At 50.5% G+C, this 18158-nt stretch overlaps 1 protein-coding gene across 2 annotated transcripts in view; it reads left to right on the top strand.

Moving 5' to 3' along the window:
- The window catches only part of LOC116952812 (uncharacterized), a 151999-nt gene that overhangs the window by 104663 nt on the left and 29178 nt on the right, over nt 1-18158 (top strand). For both annotated transcript variants that reach the window (XM_076074443.1, XM_032972481.2), the window contains exons 75-88: nt 621-665; nt 2215-2247; nt 3923-3985; nt 4151-4186; nt 6716-6796; nt 8716-8784; nt 11318-11353; nt 12886-12945; nt 13346-13390; nt 13522-13557; nt 13828-13863; nt 15055-15114; nt 17070-17195; nt 17798-17869. In XM_076074443.1, the coding sequence (XP_075930558.1) occupies nt 621-665; nt 2215-2247; nt 3923-3985; nt 4151-4186; nt 6716-6796; nt 8716-8784; nt 11318-11353; nt 12886-12945; nt 13346-13390; nt 13522-13557; nt 13828-13863; nt 15055-15114; nt 17070-17195; nt 17798-17869 (798 nt within the window). The remainder of the gene's footprint in view (nt 1-620; nt 666-2214; nt 2248-3922; nt 3986-4150; nt 4187-6715; nt 6797-8715; nt 8785-11317; nt 11354-12885; nt 12946-13345; nt 13391-13521; nt 13558-13827; nt 13864-15054; nt 15115-17069; nt 17196-17797; nt 17870-18158) is intronic.

The following is an 18158-nucleotide window of genomic DNA, read 5'->3' as shown; positions in this document are numbered from 1 at the left end:
CGACCTTTGGGCACGAATGATGGCTCAACGAAGTGGCTTATCACGTAAAACATTTTAGCGGCCAAATACTCTAAACGCACGTCGATTCTAAATGTGGAGGGAAAAACCGGCGGACCTGGAGAAATATCCACGCGACCACGGGGAGAGATAGAACATGCAAGCCCCAAATAAATGAGCGGGCTGGCTTCATGTGGAAAAGAAAAGGATTGTGCTCAGATGGGGGGGGGGGGGAGGAATTGGCCCAGCAGTCTAAAGAGTAGTGCCTCTTTGTTGGATAATAAAATAATAATTCTTATTTTCATTGCCGATAACTAAAACGCCCGGAGTGCACCGATTTCGTCGCATCTCCAATCGCTGAGCAGCCCTGAGCCTGAGAAGTGATGGCTTGGGTGACCACCGTGCTTGCAAGGGCTTGTGAAGGCTGCCGCATAGCTAGAGGGCAGAGCAGTAGAGAAATCAATTGTCGTGCTGTACTTTGCTCCGTGCATTCACCAGCATGGTGAAGTATCATAAAATAACCGGCCAAGACCCACACGGCTTGGGGTGGCAGCAGACCGGCAAAAGGGCTATTCGTGTGCAATTTTCACATTTGAATAACATTTCTTATGTTTGGTTTTCAGGGCCCCCAAGGCACTAAAGGACATCAGGGACCTCCTGGAGCAAAGGTGACGAACTGGAACCCTGCATGCTTTGCCCTCTGAAGGGGGACCACAGCACAAACGGTGGAGATCCTGGGTCCAAACCCAGGCCTAGGGTTTCATCCCAGAGCCGTAGCTACTACACATTTTGTCACGGTTACGGCACCAAAGCCTTCGCGCCAACGGCCGCCACTGTTTGTTTCATTCCAAATAATTCGGCTTCACGTTCAGGCAGCAGAGCCCCCGCTATGGCAGTGTTACAGCCACGCACGAATAAAGTACGTTCTCAATCATCGCGGATTAATGGCCTCAGCTCAGATGGTTAAAACGTGTTGGGTAGACATCGCCATGTGACAGATGCTCTTTGCAGGGCATTTAAAGTGCTTGCCCTCATTGTGGCCAAGAGGCCTTTAGGCTTTGCAACTCTAGCGTTCAGAGCTATTTTCCTGGAAGAGATTTGCATGGAAATAGCTTAATCTCATAACATTGATTGCCAGTGGCCTCTCTTCAGACCAGGAAGAATGGCTATTGCCCAAAACATTACGTGAGCCTATGAATGTTCTTGTTCTAAGGCAGTGGTTCTTAACCTGGGGTGCACGCACCCCCTGGGGGTGCGAGATTCCTTTTCTGAGAACCAAAGGGGTGCAGTCTGCAGTAAAGGTTAAGAAGCACTGTTCTAAGGTAACGTGAATGATAACAGTAACGTTTGCCCCGCACCCCCGTGGATTAGCCACTGGCTGGCACCGCTACAATCTTGGGTTCAACCCTGGGTAGTCGCCAGTGACTACACACAAATACCATAAGGTTTTACTTGAGTTTTCAGTTTAATTTGGCAGAAACTCTGGCTTTGAGAAATCGACCTAGTTCCGACTGCCATGCGACATACATCTCTACAGCATGCAGGAAGTCGTGGGTTCGATCCAGACCCTGACACCCGCTGTATATTTGGAGTTTGCACGCTCTCCCTGTGGTCGCGTGGATTTTTCTGCGGGTCCTCCGGTTTTTCCCTCCACATTTAGAATTAACTTCACCCGATGTCGTCAGATCTCAGAAGCTAAGCAGGCTTGATCATCGTTCGATGGGTGCCCACCGTTCATGGAACAGGTGGTATAGGCAACTGCAGGGCTATGTAGATTATTTGGCTGCTTTACATTTCCACATGATGAGCTGTTTCATTGAGCTATCATTTGTGGCCACAGTCGCTTCTGAAAAATAAGCTAATCGCTCCGTGGGTTTAACCTGGTAAAATAAAAAGTTTAGTTTTACGTGGGAAGGTGCTATGGCCTCTCGTATACGTGCCAATTCAAGGCATCTCAGATGGAGATGTGTAATAATATATCCTTCCGCAGGCCGTTCTCCAACACACGGTGGGGTGAGTGGGGTGGGGGGGGAGGGGTGGTGGGGAGGGAGGGAGGCGGATGTACTGCTCTGCAAGAGTTTCCGACAGGACAATTTGGCTCAGGGCGGAATAAAAAATTGATAAGGAAAAACAAAATCTCATAACTAGTTTCGCAGACAGACATTACTGTAACAGCTCGTTAACAAAACCCGCCGTTGCTTCCCGTGACGTGTGCAGGGAGACGAAGGCTTGGCCGGACCGGCGATCCCGGTAGGTGCCAACTTGGCAGACGTGAGCGGCGTGCTGCCATTGCCACCTGCCCTCTGCCCTCTGCCTGCATCTGAGCCCACATTAGCGTCTTCCGCTCGTAAATGTGTAAATGAGATCTACGGATGTGTGATCCAACGGTGGAGCGAGTGGTTCGCAATCCGAAGGCTTGCGAAGTCAAATCCTGGATGGTGGTGGGAGGGTGTGGTTGACTCAGCCCATTATCCTTTTCTTGGGGATTGATACAATAGATCAACAGTATGTTGTCCTGTGGGGGAGACTTGCCCTCGCCATAGCAATGTGGAACTTCCACCACTGGCTCCCAGTGGCTACAAACAAGAGATGAGCAGCGTCCCGAAGCGCATGGCTTGCCGATGTTATTTATTTATTGAGTAAATTATCCTTTCAAGAGACAACTTGGCACAGGTGAAATGTCCTGTTTCTGTCGAAGCCTCCAGTCTACCTTTGCTTAGTTGGGGGTGGGAGGAGAGTGCGGGTTGCTCTCTCCTCTAGTCTGGAACTCCCTTCCCCTATAGCCCTCCGTGTTGTCAACTCCTTTCCCCTGTTCAGGTCCAGGCTGAAGACCTTCCTCTTCTTCCCTGCCTGATAACCACTGAGCCAAACCACAAATTGTATTCCTGTTTTTATTCTATCGAGTCCAGCGATTTGACCTTAGGGCCAGTAGGAGTCTGAACTCGTCCTGGGCACCCCCCCCCCCCGCCCCGAGGTAAATTTATCTTCATAAACGTGTCTCCGGTGCGTTGCGTCAGCGCGAAAACACGGAGGATAAAGGCACCCAGGCATGGGCGGTTGCCCGCTACGCTACCGCATCGCGAGCCGTGCCACCCTGGTGCCACGGTGGGAGATGTTTACTCCCTCGCCTGGTATACAGGAGTTCGTGGGCTCGATCGAGTCCCTGACGATTACTGTATGTCTGGAGCTGGCATGTTATGCCTGTGGTCGAGGGGATTTTCTCCGGGTCCTCTGGTTTGTCCCTCCATATTTAGAAATATGCGTTTAGAGTATTTGGCTGCTATAAATGTCCACATGATAAGCGACTTCGTTGAACTATCATTTGTAACCAGGTCGCTTCTGAAAAAAGCTGTATAGTTCAGTGGGCCTTACCTGCTTAAATAAAAAAGAGTTTAGTTTAACAATTGCTTGCTAACAGCACGTGACAACACAATGTGGGCAAGGCTACGTGGGGGGCAGTCGTTTGTGCGGCTTGTGATGTTGTTGTGGGATAATGGACTGCACTACAAACCGAGTAACATGGTTTTGACCCCGAGGCCAATTCGGCCTTGGTGCAGTGTAAACATCGGCATGGGAGGGGAGGGGGGGGAGATAAAGGGCAACTGGCTGTGATACATTCCACGCCGCGGTGGCGAGATGTTAACTACCTCGCCTGGTATACAGGAGGTTGTGGGTTCGATCCCAACCCTGACGCCTGCTGTATATTTGGCGTATTTGGCCGATCATTTGTGGCCAAAGAAGCTTCTGAAAAAGAGCTATATAGCCCAGTGGGCCTTACCTGGTAAAATAAAAAAAAAATCATTTTTTAATTGTTTACGTCACCTCCTTCGCGGATTGCACCGCTCTCTAACCCTGGCGGGCGCTCTCTGTGCAAGCGGCGTGCATGGATCCGTTAACGTTTTCTTTTCTCTCCCCTTGGCGGCAGGGCCCTCCTGGGGCCCAGGGACCCAAAGGCCTCCCCGGCGCGGCAGGGATGCTGGGGCAGCCCGTAGGTCCCACACGAGCCACCGGAGCGCCGTCGCCACCGCCGCCGCCACACGTTCCGTTACTGATCATCGGCGAAAACGCTTTCTTCGTTACGTTAGCGATGGCGTGGCCTCGCCGCGATATGTCTCGGTTTTGTTGTCTTAATTCTATTTCTCTCTTTCCGCAGGGACCCAGTGGTGAAAGCGGTGCGCCTGGAGCAAAGGTCACTACGAATTTAGCTTTTTGTAAATCGGAGCGGGCTTGTTAGGGCTCTCCTTCCCCTATTCTTGTTATTTTATTCTTTAGCCTCTGATATTATTTTTGTTTTTCGAGATATTTTGTTGCCTTGTCTGATTATAATGCTGCCTGCCTTCTTTCGCGACTAACAGTCTTCCTTTTGCAACGTCTTGCCTCTAAGCTTTGAATTATGTTGGGACCAAAATATCCGCGCGATATTATAAGAAATATATATGCCTATGTTTCTTATGATACGTACGTATTTAAAAAAAAAAACGCCTCTTGGTCACGTGCGATCTGACTTCACCTTCTGCGGCAAAGCACAGCGCTCCGTTGTCCAGCAAAATCTGACAACGCATCGTTGAGCCAAGACTTCTAAGGAGCCACCTTTGTCTTGCCGGCCAGACCACGGGGGCTTTGATGGCGATTGGCCTTTGCGCTCAAATGGGCCTTACCTCGACTCGACCTCCAGGCCTGTTGAACACCCCAACGGAAGGGCGGAGGCTCGCGATGCAACGATTACCAGTCTGTACATTGAGCAAAGGCCGGAGGTGACTGAGTTGCTGGAGGGACACATATTGGCCGTGTTAGAACAATGACCCAGTACTACAATGTCAGCGTATGCGCGTGTGTGTGTGTGCGCGTGTGTGTGGATGCCTAGCGTTTAGCGCGCCGTGCTATACTAACCCGGCGACCCGAGTTCGATTCCCACTCACGACCAACACCGGTGTCGATTATCTGAACCGGTCCTGGGCCTCCCCTATGTCGACTCAGCCTCAAAATGAGTACCCGATGCGGTGTGTAGTAAACATCGCCGCTGGGGGGACAAAGGCGTCCGGGCGTGGTGTTGGCAACCCACCCCCTCGTGTGCCAATCCGGCCCTCATAGATACTACCCACTAACATCACTTGCCCCAACAGTCTGTTAAGGCTATACGGGGGATCTTTGTCTTTGCCTTTGGGTCAACGAGGCTGTAAAGCGACGGTCTCGGCTCACTCGCGGGCAACTGCACGAATCCGAAGTGAACAAAAACAATTTAAGTTTACTCCTTAATCTGTCCCCGTCCAACTGTGAGCGCTCAATTTACAAATGTATCGCGTGATTCACTGGGACGAGTCAGAGGGCACGGCGACGGAGGAGATGGAGCGTTGAAATCAATAAACGCGCAGGCGCTCGGCGGATCATTGCGTCGTAGCATCATGAGAGGTGGCGGCGGCGTGGGAGAGGCTTTCATCCAGCAGTGGACTGACCGTGGCTGATGATCATGGTGATCAGAGTGACTAACCGCTAAGGGGAAAAATATTGTGCTCGGGTGTGACACATCGCGAAGGCGGATGATGGCAGCCGGAATAAGTAACAGGCGCCCGAGATAATGTCCCCGGGGTGGAGATCGAGTGATGACATCAGATCATGTTCGAGTACGATAGGTGTCGTGAATTGATGGTCTCACCCCAGTCACCATTGACCGCATGAAAGGAAATCACATTCAGTTGGTTACTCACTTAATGTGGCAGAGTTACAGCAAATATCAGTTTGGGTGTCATGCCACGACAACAACAATACCCCCCAGCGGCCGAGGCAGTTGTAAAAGTGCTGCCGCTGATTGTGTGGATCAGAGGTCACTGCGAGAACGGATCTCAGAAGTTTATTCTGCGATGTCCGCTTCCGTGGGGCCATTCTCCGCCACAAACGGAGCATTGCACTAACCCATCAAATCATTCGTTGTACGACATGACTCGACAGCGCACGTGAGATTCAAACAAGTACGTAAATAAATGCACGATTAAACAAATGAAAGCCGAATAATGATGACGTTTAAAAGAATCCTCGGCCAACTGATCATCACGCGAGCCTTGTTCCTTCTGGCCTCGCGCCATGCACCGAAGCCGCACGCCCGCACGTTGGCGTTGTCGGAAACATCACGAGGCGACCGCTGGGACGCTAATCCCATCGAAACTCATTCCGCGGTCCGACCCCGCCAAGTATTTTTGCAGGCGGACGGGAGCTTCCTAGGGAACACTTAGGGCGAGCGCTCTTGGCTAAACGAGCGGGAACAGAGGCCAGACCCAATTACGGGCAGGGCAGATTGACGGCTGCTTGGGTGTGCGTGTGTACGTGTGTACGTGTGTAAGTGTGCGTGTGTAAGTGTGTGCGTTGTGTGGGGAGCGGTAGTGTAGCGGTTAGCGCTACGCTGCGCTATGAACCCGGCGAAGCCGGGTTCGATTCCCGCTCACCTGCCAACACCGGTGACGATTATCTGAATCGGTCCTGGGCCTCCCCTAGGTCGACTCAGCCTCAAATGAGTACCTGGTGTGGTGTGTAAACATCGCCACTAGAGAGACAAAGGCGGCCGGGCGTGGTGTTGGCCACCCACCCCCTCGTGTGCCGTGCCGACCTTTATAGGTGCTCACTAAGAGCACTCGCCCCAACAGTCTGTTAAGGCTACACGGGGGATCTTTATCTTTTTTGTCTTGTGTGCCATGTGTTTACCGAGTGTGTGTTTTTTGTGTGTCAGGGGAAACCGGGACAGCCAGGAGTTCCGGGAAGGGATGGCAGCCCCGGACTGAGAGGGCAGGATGGGATACCAGGCCGAATGGTGATGCATGGCACACACACACATACAATCTGACACAAACGAAGATGCTCATGCACACACATTCACATATACACTCGCGCACAAGCTCAGATACACTCTCCATGAAGCCTGAACAGACTTTTGGGGTAAGTGCTGTGAGCGAGGGAGGTGGTGGCCAGCGGCGATGTTTACACACCACACCAGGTACACATTTGTGGATGAGTCGACCTAGGGGAGGCCCAGGATCGGTTCAAATAATCGTCACCGGTGTTGGCCGTGAGCAGGAATCGACCTTGAGTCGCCGAGTTCATAGAGCAGTGCGCTATCCGCGACACTACCGCTCCCCGCACACTCGTACACGCTCGTATAGAAGCATGCGTATGTGTACACATGGAAAACAAAAACATAGATCCTCCGTATAGGCTGTCGCAAACTATCGGGGGATAGTGCTACTCGCGAGCTCCCATTCTGGCCGGCATACTGTTACATCCTGACCATTTTCATAAAGTAATGATATACTGTGTGCAGCGCTTAATTTCAGCTGGACCTGTCCGGATCAGAGACCCACAATATATATTTCCGCAATCCGGCACACAACGTCGATTATTCTCTGTATGACTGTGGCTACGAGTCACTTGCCTACATCCGTCTACCGGCGAGCCGAAAAGAGCGCAGTGAGAAGTGCAGAAATGTCAGCGCCAGCTCCCGACGGTGAACCGGAGCTCAAGTGGGAAATCTACATCCAGTTTCAGCCATGTGTTCCATTCTGTACAACGTAGAGCATTAAGAACACTACGCGGCAATCGCGTTTACTTTATTCGTTGAATGCATGGACCATTTCCCGTGAGTGCAGCTTCAGCTGGCATTCAAATTCATCGCGCAGATGATGACGGAGAGGCCAACGCTCAATCTTAGAGGCCCAGATCCCAGTTCAATGAGTTCAGACTTCATTCCCACGCGGAGCAGAGATTGTCCGTACTAATGATCGTAACGCCCTGTAACAGGACGTTCAATGCGCAGTCTTTTTTACGACCTGACGCCCCCCCCCCCGCCTCCCAGTTCTTTGCCATTTGCGTGACCACAAGAGGACCTTTTTAAGATTCAACTTTTGTTTTCACTTGTCACAGCAAGACAGGAGGAATTGTTCTTATGCTGGGGGGCAGATGTTAATACCGCGTAATTAGCAGTTCTCTTATACTGTCGTGGTGGGGGGGGGGGGGAAGGGGGGGGCGATGGACGCCGAGGTTTTTGTTGGTGCGACCGGACACACCGCCAACCAGCGGCATCGAAAGCAGATGTAGATTCATCTGAAAGTAATTGTCTGTGAATTGTGACATCAAAGAAATTGTCTCCTGTCTTTTTTACAAATTCCAATTGTGCCACGGGCTTCTTGTGTCAGGATTTGGAAGACGCTTGGAATCTTTTTGGCAGGGCAGTGCAGCAGCCCTGTGTGTAAGAGAACAGCCCGTGGAAGATGATATCATGGGAGTACTTCTGAGATTCATTTGAGTGTCTTTTTTTCACATCCACACACTCGGGACAATACACTCGCCCACGTGCCCTGCTGTACAGGTGTTTGCCAAACGGCAGCCGAACCACCATTTATATCATTGTATTCTCAGCGTTAGATAATAATTTGTTTGCCAAATTTGGCGAACAAATCAATTTGAGCAACTTCACTTTACATGGTGTGCTAAGACCATCAGCTCTGTGGCCTTATTGATGACAGGGCTGAGACCATCAACTCACTGGACTTGAGAACCCGGTATTATCACGGGTACAGCCGAACCGCGGATTTTAACCCAACTTCCCAGCGCTGCCAACTCATGGTTCTGACCCCTAAGTCAGGCGGCCACATTCACGGGAAATACTTGTCGACTGAGTTTTATTGGTTGTCGTCGTTGTTGTTGTTTTCACTGTGCCGGTCATCTCTCTTTCAGGGCATGCCAGGGCCCACTGGACTACGAGGACCCAAGGGAGACACGGGCCCCATCGGATCACCCGGCGTGGTACGCACCTTCGCGCCGTTCCGTTATCTCCAACGTAGAGGGCACAGCCTCACCGTGGAAGCTGTTGGGGGCCCATCTAGCGAATGGTTTGCCACGGTGGCGAAATTCGTTTGCTGGGTGGCTACTGCGGTGACGAGATGTTAACTCCCTTGCTTGGTATGCAGGAGGTCGTGGGTATGATCCAGAGCCTGACGCCCGCTGTATATTTGGGATTTGCATGTTCTCCCCGTGGTCGTCTGGATTTTTCTCCGGATCCTCTGGTTTCCCACCCCCCCCCCCCCCCGCATTTTAGAATCAACATCACACGTTTTAGAGTATTTGGCTGCTGCAAATTTCCACACGGTGAGCCACTTATTTTAGCTATTGTCTGTGGTCATGTCACTTCTGAAAAAGAACCATATAACTCAGTGGGCCCTTACCTGGTAAAATAAAAATAGTTTAGTTTAGATTAGGTTTCCTGGTGGCTATCGGTCAGAATGCAAATAGGATTCGTGTAGTTGGCCTCCCGATTCGTCATTAATAAAAGAAGCTCTACAGCACTGTGATTATATTAAGTTGCACAATTATTGGCAATGCTGAGCCGCCTGTTAGTGCCCTTCTGTGTAAAGTATTGAAATGTTCCGTCGTCAGCATAATCAGCATGCGTGTAACCATCTTCAAGGGAAGAAAATTCGGACTCCAATATGCGACGAATTTCGTCCAAATTTTTGCGGGTGTCTTCCTTGGCCTCATCTTTATAGTTTTGAAAATGTACAGACGCCTATCGAGTAACTAGAGACGCCCACAGTGGCTGGACACTGTTGGAAAAACAACAACAAATGTTGGATATTCCTATGAATAAATATAAAACTTTTTGTTTATATATTTGAAATATCAGTCCCGTAAAAAGTGATTGCGAAAAGAAAATTGGAGGCATAAACTTTTTTTGGAGCATCCATCAAACATTTAAGTGCTGCCTGCAACGTGGCCAACCCTTGCCCAGCTGCCTTAATCTCTCTTTAGTGCAAGGGAAGCCATGAAGCTGGCTTTGTGAGTTTCAGACTTTTGCTGCACGGCAGCATGGGCCCACACGCCTCATTATCCGCAATGGCCACTCACACAGCAGGAACGTTACATTCCAACGCTGCCAACGCCCTAAAGTGGAGCGTTGGCAAGCGTGCCTCAAGCGAGTCGCTCGACGTTGCCAGGTGGACCTCAAGCCGTCAGTGATACTGCACATCGCAAACTGACGCAGGATGCCGAGTACAAACTTGGAACTGCTCCTGAAGCTGCACCATGTCGTCACCCGTTGCTTCTATTTAGCTCTTGTCCGTGATATGTGCTCAACAATTTAGCATTGGATGCTACCTTCCAGAAGCATAATATTCTTCAAAATTGCTTTTTTTTCTGTCTTGCCCGGCCTTCTAGCGGTAGCTCAAATTGACTTTAAAAAAAAAAGTCGCGAGATACCGTGACTATGATTACGAAGTTGGCCACCGCTCATTACTTCCGAATTGTAGTCGTGGCGCATAAAACAATAAAAAACACGCAATTTTTTTCCTCTCTAACTTAATCATTGCGGGCGAGCGCATATGGACACGGTGCAGTTCATTTGCAGAGAAGGCGCCGCGTGTGAGCGTGGGCGCGCCGTTCGATCGCGAACTTCGTTAAATTGCCTGCTTTTGTTTGGGCTAGTGTGCGCTGGATGGCCGCATTATTGATCGCTCCTCAGCGTGCCCTCGGGATCTTGGGGAGGGGGTGGGGGGGTGGTGGGGGAACTGCACCAACAGGTGACCTCGGGTTAAGCTACCGACCCACTCGCTATCTCTTTGACGAAATCTACCGGCGTCTCCAACGGAGTTGGCGGCGGACGGGGGTGGTGGGGGGGGCAGGGGGCTAACAAACAACAACAAAATCTACAAAAATCCCATCGCGTTCCCAAAGGCAGCGCCGTGACCTCGCGCCACTCCATTCTCGTACCGCCCACCCGCCCGCCCGCAGAAATGATTTGTAATTAGCGCGATAACACTTGTTAGTCGCCGTCCTCACGTGTGCGATATTCAGGGGCTCATAATTTGATACGAGTTTTGCACGCACGTAAAAAAAACAACGAACCGCCCCAGCATCTGCGTTTTTGAAAAAAGTTATTTTAGTTCATATTTGTTTTATTATCATTATATTCACGTGGCATTTTCTTTTAAAAGTGCTTCTTCTGCACGGTGATTTAATGCACGTGGCATTGTTAGCCAAAGCACGCTAACGTAACGGAGCATGTGCGTATTAATTGTGGGTTGTAATTATTATATTCACTGTAAGCTGAACATTTATATCATTAGACCTCCTTTGCCAGTACCAAAACTGAAACCTTGGTGTGGACCAATCAGTTTCAAGGACAATGCATATATTATCATAGTATGTTTTTTGTTTGTTTGCATTTTGACTGCAGGTATTGTGGTTAATGCAGACATGAATCCTTGTAAAAAAAGGTTTCAGTTTTGTTGCCAGAAAAAAGGGGAAAAACCCTATCACTGAACATTTTTATTTGCTTTTACAGTCACAACCTGGGAGAAAAGGCCCCAGGGGTGAGAAGGTAAATACAACTTCGCATTTCACATCACATTCGTTCGCTTGTGAATTTCATATTTTGTTAATCGCAGTCATCGTGGGTCTACGATTAAACCCCATTCGGAAATCACTCCATTTTAGTTCAGTTGACGCCAGGGGTGTTGATGCTTGTCACAAGTTGTGCCACCCGATATGACATGGCTCGGACACACTGAGGGACATTGACAAAGCAAATGGAGAAAAAAAAGCCAACAATCAACGGTGAAAAAAGTGTGCAAAGAAGCATGGAGAAGGATGCGTACTTGAAATGGCACCAAGCGACAGGAAGAAGAGCCACATTTGACTATGGAACGTGCGCAAGTTTAGAGACATCGTATTGGCCGCTCGTAAAAGTGTGAGTGGGCTTGGGTCGGGCACGCCGCCGGAAGGGTTTGGTGGCGGGTGGTCGAGACGGACGACAGAAGGAGCAGCCAACGAGGAACACGGTCCCAAGATGACGCCCACCACAGAGGTGGAACGGCGACTCCAGCTCGTGGCCAGGAGCTGGATGGATTGCTGCGTCTAGATTGAAAACTCACTTTGCGTTTTTGGCTGGCCATCGGACAAAAGGCGGTCGCCGCATCGCTCGTTCTTTCAGATGCGCTACTGCGGCCGTCTGGAATGCTCTTTCTGCCGATATTAGGAAGCCACTGGAGCTATGTACTTTTAAATGTAGATTGAAAACTTATTTCCAGAGAACTGCTTTTTGTGTGTAGTTTGCTGTCCTTCCCCCACACCTCCGATTAGTACGATTGGCTGCATACGATGCGAAAGACCTTCAACACACGGCACATATCCGTGACACAATGAGAGGAGCGACAGCTCAGAGAGTCCTTCATCCAGCATGGTACAGATCATGACTGATTTTTTTTATAAAGACGGTGCTCATCTCTACCGGTGGCCCCTGAAACAGTGGCTGTAAATTCCATGTTCCTATGGCAGAGACCATTCAATCTGTAGTACAACCCTCGTTAGCATCGCTCAAAAGTGGCACTCTGACCCCGGCGGGATGGTGATGGGCTAAGGCACAGGTCTAACTGTCATAATGATGCGACGTTGTGTGAGAATGTGGTGACTTAATGTGTAGTGCAATAATAATGTCAGTTATAAATGACAGCCTCGTTGAGTTTCTAACTCTTTCAGGTAGGGGACCGTATTGGGATGTTTGGGTAATTCCATTCTAAGGATATGGGAAACTGGAGTAACTGGAGAAACCTACACATGTCGAGGGGGATAACACTCCAAGGTCCACGGAGGTTTATAGACCCACTCGCTGTGAAGTCATCCAGCCTCGCAGGTTCATGGGTTCGTCAAATTTATGAGAGCCCCACCGACACTTGTGTCCAGATCATTCTGGATCAGAGACACGCGCCTGCACGCCTGGTTCAGTAGCGATGTAGCTCAGTGTTGTGGTAGTGGGAATGCGTGGCGCGTGACGTACGGTGACGTAGTGTGCAGTGTGCGATGTACAAGGCTAGGTGCGGTGTCGTAGTGTGCAATGTTTGTGTTTTTGTTCAGGGAGAGCCGGCTGAGATTGAAGGAGGTGGCACGAGCATCAAGGGAATGCCAGGGGACAAGGTGAGTCATCGGGGAGTCTTCCTGCCGCTCTAGCATTCTGGCACGAGCAGAGTCTGGCAAACTGAGCGTTCTCTGCCCACCCGGCAGCGCGGAACGTGTTCGCCGCGGTCGATCGGCAGGTTCGCGTACGGTGGGGCAAAGTGTGGGCGCTCCCACCTTTTCGGTGACGTCTGGCCCCCGTGGGCAAAGCAGGCTAAATAACCCTCTGGGCGAGTTTGATCCCCCCCAGTGGAATAGGCTCTTCTCCGAGCAGTGGTGTGAGCGTGAAATGCCGTGGGTTTCAGCTTTACCTGCTAAGCACTCCCGCGATGATTATTCTCACTGTTGCGGCATGGTTTCATGTTCATATTCTTTTCTTACGTTTCTCCTCCCTCCTCCTCCTCCCTCCTCCTCTCGACAGGGGGAGAGAGGCAGCCGGGGCCCTCCGGGGAAGAAAGGCGAGGAGGTTTGTTCTGAGAATTTGAGGTTTTCTGGATTTCTGGTGCCGTTTTCGTTAGCACCACTCTCAAGTGTATTTGTTCGCAGGAGACACCGCACGCATTTTGATCTTTGTCGTCATCCTCGTCTGTGTCACAGGGCGAGCTTGGAAAACCCGGGCTTACGGGGTCGGTGGTAAGTGCCATAAAAATAATTGAGGGTCATTGCCCGACACATTCGTCTGTTGCATATCTTTATTACGGAAGGCAGTTTTAATGATGATGATGTTTGCGTGTGTGCATGTTTTTTTTTTCTAATGTAAATATTTCTTACTATTCTTCGTGTGGTCACTTGTAATTATTTGTTCATGAACTGTGTTTCCGAACCTTTTCAAACTTTGCCTGGAAATAAAAACCTCCAGCCTGCGACGATAAAAGATCCCCTAAATATTTTGTCTCTTTCCAGGGCCCCAAAGGAAGCCACGGGGAGAGGGGACAGAGGGTACGTCCACCCACACACAACCACCCCCCTTGCGTTTACTGCTATCTCCCGAGGCGTACCTTAATCAGAGGCCTCAGCGGCCATCTAGGAAACTCACGGTGCCATCATTAAAGCCGCCCACAAAGTAAACATCTAAATTGCGGCAAGAGAGCGGAGAGTTGCAACGGGCTGGACACTTGCGCAAGGGTGGAGGAGAGAGGAGCACGTCAGCAGGAGATAGGCACCGTGGGGCGTGGCCACCCCCAGAGGTGTGTGACCCCGGGAGGAAGACCTCAATCCGGAAGATGACGTCGCCGAGGAGATTGTTACGATGCGGCCCAGAGAAGGACGCGCCAGCCGCGTAACAGTGGGGGGGACGCCGTCCACTCGTGCAGACGGTGGGACAGCGGAATGAGAGCGCCTTGGAGGGCAGGAATTGACTCCGCACCCGCTGGATCTTGCACAAGAGTGGAAGCGACGCGGCATTGTGGCGGGGGCCTGGCGGAGTTGATCGCGATGACCTTGTTGTTGGTCGCGATGACCTTGTTGACCTTTACCGGTCACGTCGTAACCCGGTTTACGCCGAGCCTGACCGTCTTGCCGCAGGTCCAAGCGGCGAGCAACAATCGGCACTCTGATGGGATAATTAATCGATCCAAGTTTATATTGATTTTTTATTCGAGTGTGTGGGAGGGAAGTGACGACGGGAGGGAATTCCAAAGTGGAAGTGTGCGAGGGAAGAAGCGCTGGAGTGTTGCAACCTGCAGTGTGGTTGAGCCGTGGTGCTGTTGAGTCTAAACAATTCAGCCTGGATGACCCGAGTCCTCAACAAGGGGTGGAGGCAAGGCTTCATTTCAGCTGGATATTTTATGGGACTGAGCTCCGGAATAAATTCAGGCACTGCGTATATCTCCCTACAAATGTTATCACATTCTGCTTGTCGTACAAAATTGTCAAACCGTGCTCGCCTTTCGACATTGCGGTCCTGCTCATGAACCAAATCAAGTTGGTGCATTTTCCCACGTGACGCGACAACTCGATTTGATTGTCTCCGTCGGCTGGGCGAACGGTTACGATCAACAACAACAAATAATTGACATTACACCAACGTGACGTTGTAACCCAAACAAAGAAACCAGTTATCAATTGCAGGTTTGGAGCCCGCGTATGGAATGAAACCCGACTCTTTTGCGTTTACTTTTTTTGAGACAGGGCGACGCAACCTTGGGGAAACCTGGGCCGGATGGCCTCCCTGGTCCTGCTGGCTTTAAGGTGAGGTTCACAACAGGGCCCTCAAATTTACGAGACGGGCACGTGTTTGTCCCGGGGAAAAGCCTCGACTGATAATAGTAATAATTCTAAGCACGTTTGCAGGAGCGATTGACTGAGTGAGTGAGTTAACGGGTAGTTGGTGTGATGGATGGTGAGTGAGTGAGTGAGTTACCGGGTAGTTGGTGTGATGGTTGGTGAGTGAGTTAATGGGTGGTTGGTGAGTGAGTGAGTTAACGGGTAGTTGGTGTGATGGTTGGTGAGTGAGTGAGTTAATGGGTAGTTGGTGTGATGGTTGGTGAGTGAGTGAGTTAATGGGTGGTTGGTGTTATGGTTGGTAAGTGAGTTAATGGGTGGTTGATGAGTGAGTGAGTTAACGGGTAGTTGGTGTGATGGTTGGTGAGTGAGTGAGTGAGTTAATGGGTAGTTGGTGTGATGGTTGGTGAGTGAGTGAGTTAATGGGTGGTTGGTGTTATGGTTGGTAAGTGAGTTAATGGGTGGTTGGTGAGTGAGTGAGTTAACGGGTAGTTGGTGTGATGGTTGGTAAGTGAGTGAGTTAACGGGTAGTTGGTGTGATGGTTGGTGAGTGAGTGAGTTAACGGGTAGTTGGTGTGATGGTTGGTAAGTGAGTTAATGGGTGGTTGGTGAATGAGTTAACGGGTAGTTGGTGTGATGGTTGGTGAGTGAGTTAACGGGTAGTTGCTGTGATGGTTGGTGAGTGAGTTAATGGGTGGTTGGTGAGTGAGTGAGTTAACGGGTAGTTGGTGTGATGGTTGGTGAGTGAGTGAGTTAACGGGTAGTTGGTGTGATGGTTGGTGAGTGAGTTAATGGGTAGTTGGTGTGATGGTTGGTGAGTGAGTTAATGGGTGGTTGGTGAGTGAGTGAGTTAACGGGTAGTTGGTGTGATGGTTGGTGGGTGAGTGAGTGAGTTAATGGGTGGTTGGTGTGATGGTTGGTAAGTGAGTTAATGGGTGGTTGGTGAGTGAGTAAGTTAACGGGTAGTTGGTGTGATGGTTGGTGAGTGAGTTAACGGCTAGTTGGTGTGATGGTTGGTAAGTGAGTTAATCGGTGGTTGGTGAGTGAGTGAGTTAACGGGTAGTTGGTGTGATGGTTGGTGAGTGAGTGAGTTAACGGGTGGTTGGTGTGATGGTTGGTGAGTGAGTTAATGGGTGGTTGGTATGATGGTTGGTGAGTGAGTTAACGTGTGGTTAGTGTGATGGTTGGTGAGTGAGTGAGTGCGTGTGGTGAAATGAGTCAACGTGTGAGTGAGTGAAATAGGCGTATTCGGCGATGGGCAGACAAGTGAATGAGTGAGTGAAGGAATGAGCAAATGAGTAAGCGTGAGAGCTCGCAAGTAAAGCAAGTGAATCATGATCAAATGTGAGAGTGAATGAGTGAATTGGGCAAGTGAAGGGAGTGGGTGAGTGACCATATGAATGAGGAAGTGAGTGAGTGAAGTGGTGAGTGATCTCACTAGTAAGTGAAGTGGTGAGTGATCTTTCAAGTGAGTGAAGTGGTGAGTGATCTAGCCAGTAAGTGAAGTGATGAGTGATCTAGCAAGTGAGTAAAGTGGTGAGTGATCTAACAAGTAAGTGAAGTGGTGAGTGATCTAACAAGTGAAGTGAGTGAGCTAGCAGTGAGTAAGTGAAGCAGTGAGTCATTCAAGTGAGTGAGTGAAGTGATGAGTGATCTAGCATTAAGTGAAGTGGTGAGTGATCTAACAAGTAAGTGAAGTGATGAGTGATCTAGCAAGTAAGTGAAGTGGTGAGTGACCTAGCAGTGAGTAAGTGAAGCGGTGAGTGAGCTAGCAAGTGAGTGAGTGAAGTGATGATTGATCTAGCAAGTGAGTGAGTGAATTAAGACATTGAGCAGGCGAGTGAGTAAGTTAGCGAGTGAGTGCACAGGTGAGCCCTGCGTTTGTCGCTCTGTGTGCCGCCCCACCGTGACCCCTCTGACAGGGCAGCGCTGGCCTGCCAGGCCCCACCGGCGAGCAGGGGCAGCCGGGCAAGCCGGGCCCTGCGGGGACACCTGGATCACGAGGTTTCGGCGGGAACCCAGGTCCCCGGGGAACCCCGGGCGAGCGGGTGAGGCCCCCCTGGCGATGGTTGGTCTGCGACAGTCATTGGTGACCGGGCTGAGACCGTCAGCTCATTACGCTTGAGAACCCGGTTCGATCCGACCGTGTCCGTCCGGTGCTCGCCGAGCTGCAGTGGCTTCCGGTTGCCAAACGAATAAATTACGAGGTCGCACTAATTACGCACAAAGTGCCTGCCACAAATGAACCACGCGATCTCTGCGCGTTCTCGCACCGCCTTTAGAAGTGCTTCCGCGGCCGTGTGGAACGCTCTTCCTTCCAATGTTAGGATGCCACTGTAGCTGTGCACTTTTAAATCATCTTGATTGAAAACTCATTTCCATGGAACTGCTTTTTGTGTGTAGTTTGCTGTCCTTCCCCCGCAGCTCCAATTAGCACAGTTGGTTACATACGGTGCGAAAGAAGTTCAACATGCATACATACTATCCAGGATCTTGGCTGTGCCGGCCCAGGGCTCTGATCACTGAGCCACTCTGTGATGGTTTTGCCATGCCAGCCGTCATCGGTCCTCGCCGTCACAGCACTTGGCCCAACAACCTGAAAAGGCTATATGAGTGACCTTTGTCTTTGTGTGTGTGTGACTTTCTTTAGGGCGAGCCAGGACCCCAGGGTAAGAATGGAAGCCCTGGGCAGGCCGGAGTGCGAGGGCAGTCGGGGCGTCCGGTGAGCTCCTGCTTTCATTTCAAGAGACTCTGTTTAACGAGGCAACACATCTCGTCAAAACGTAACAAGATCAATCAGCGGACATATAGACGCCATTTTTCTTACGTTTGTGTCTCCACGGAAAAAAATATATATCTTTCTGACATCCAATTGGCCCGCACGGCCTTCTGGGAGTGCGTCTCTGCAACAGCGGCGGTTTAACACGAGCAAACTCAGGACCGGATTTGACATTCAGTCTCTCATCATCGGCAGAGTCAGGCTTGCTTGAACCAATGCTGGCAAACTGCCC

The sequence above is a fragment of the Petromyzon marinus genome, chromosome 48 (assembly GCF_048934315.1).
Source record: "Petromyzon marinus isolate PM22_M1 ecotype Great Lakes invasive population chromosome 48, UKy_Petmar_22M1.pri1.0, whole genome shotgun sequence".
Taxonomy (NCBI): domain Eukaryota; kingdom Metazoa; phylum Chordata; class Hyperoartia; order Petromyzontiformes; family Petromyzontidae; genus Petromyzon; species Petromyzon marinus.
Note: the sequence above shows the minus strand (reverse complement) of the source record. Positions and strands in the feature narration are given on the sequence as shown.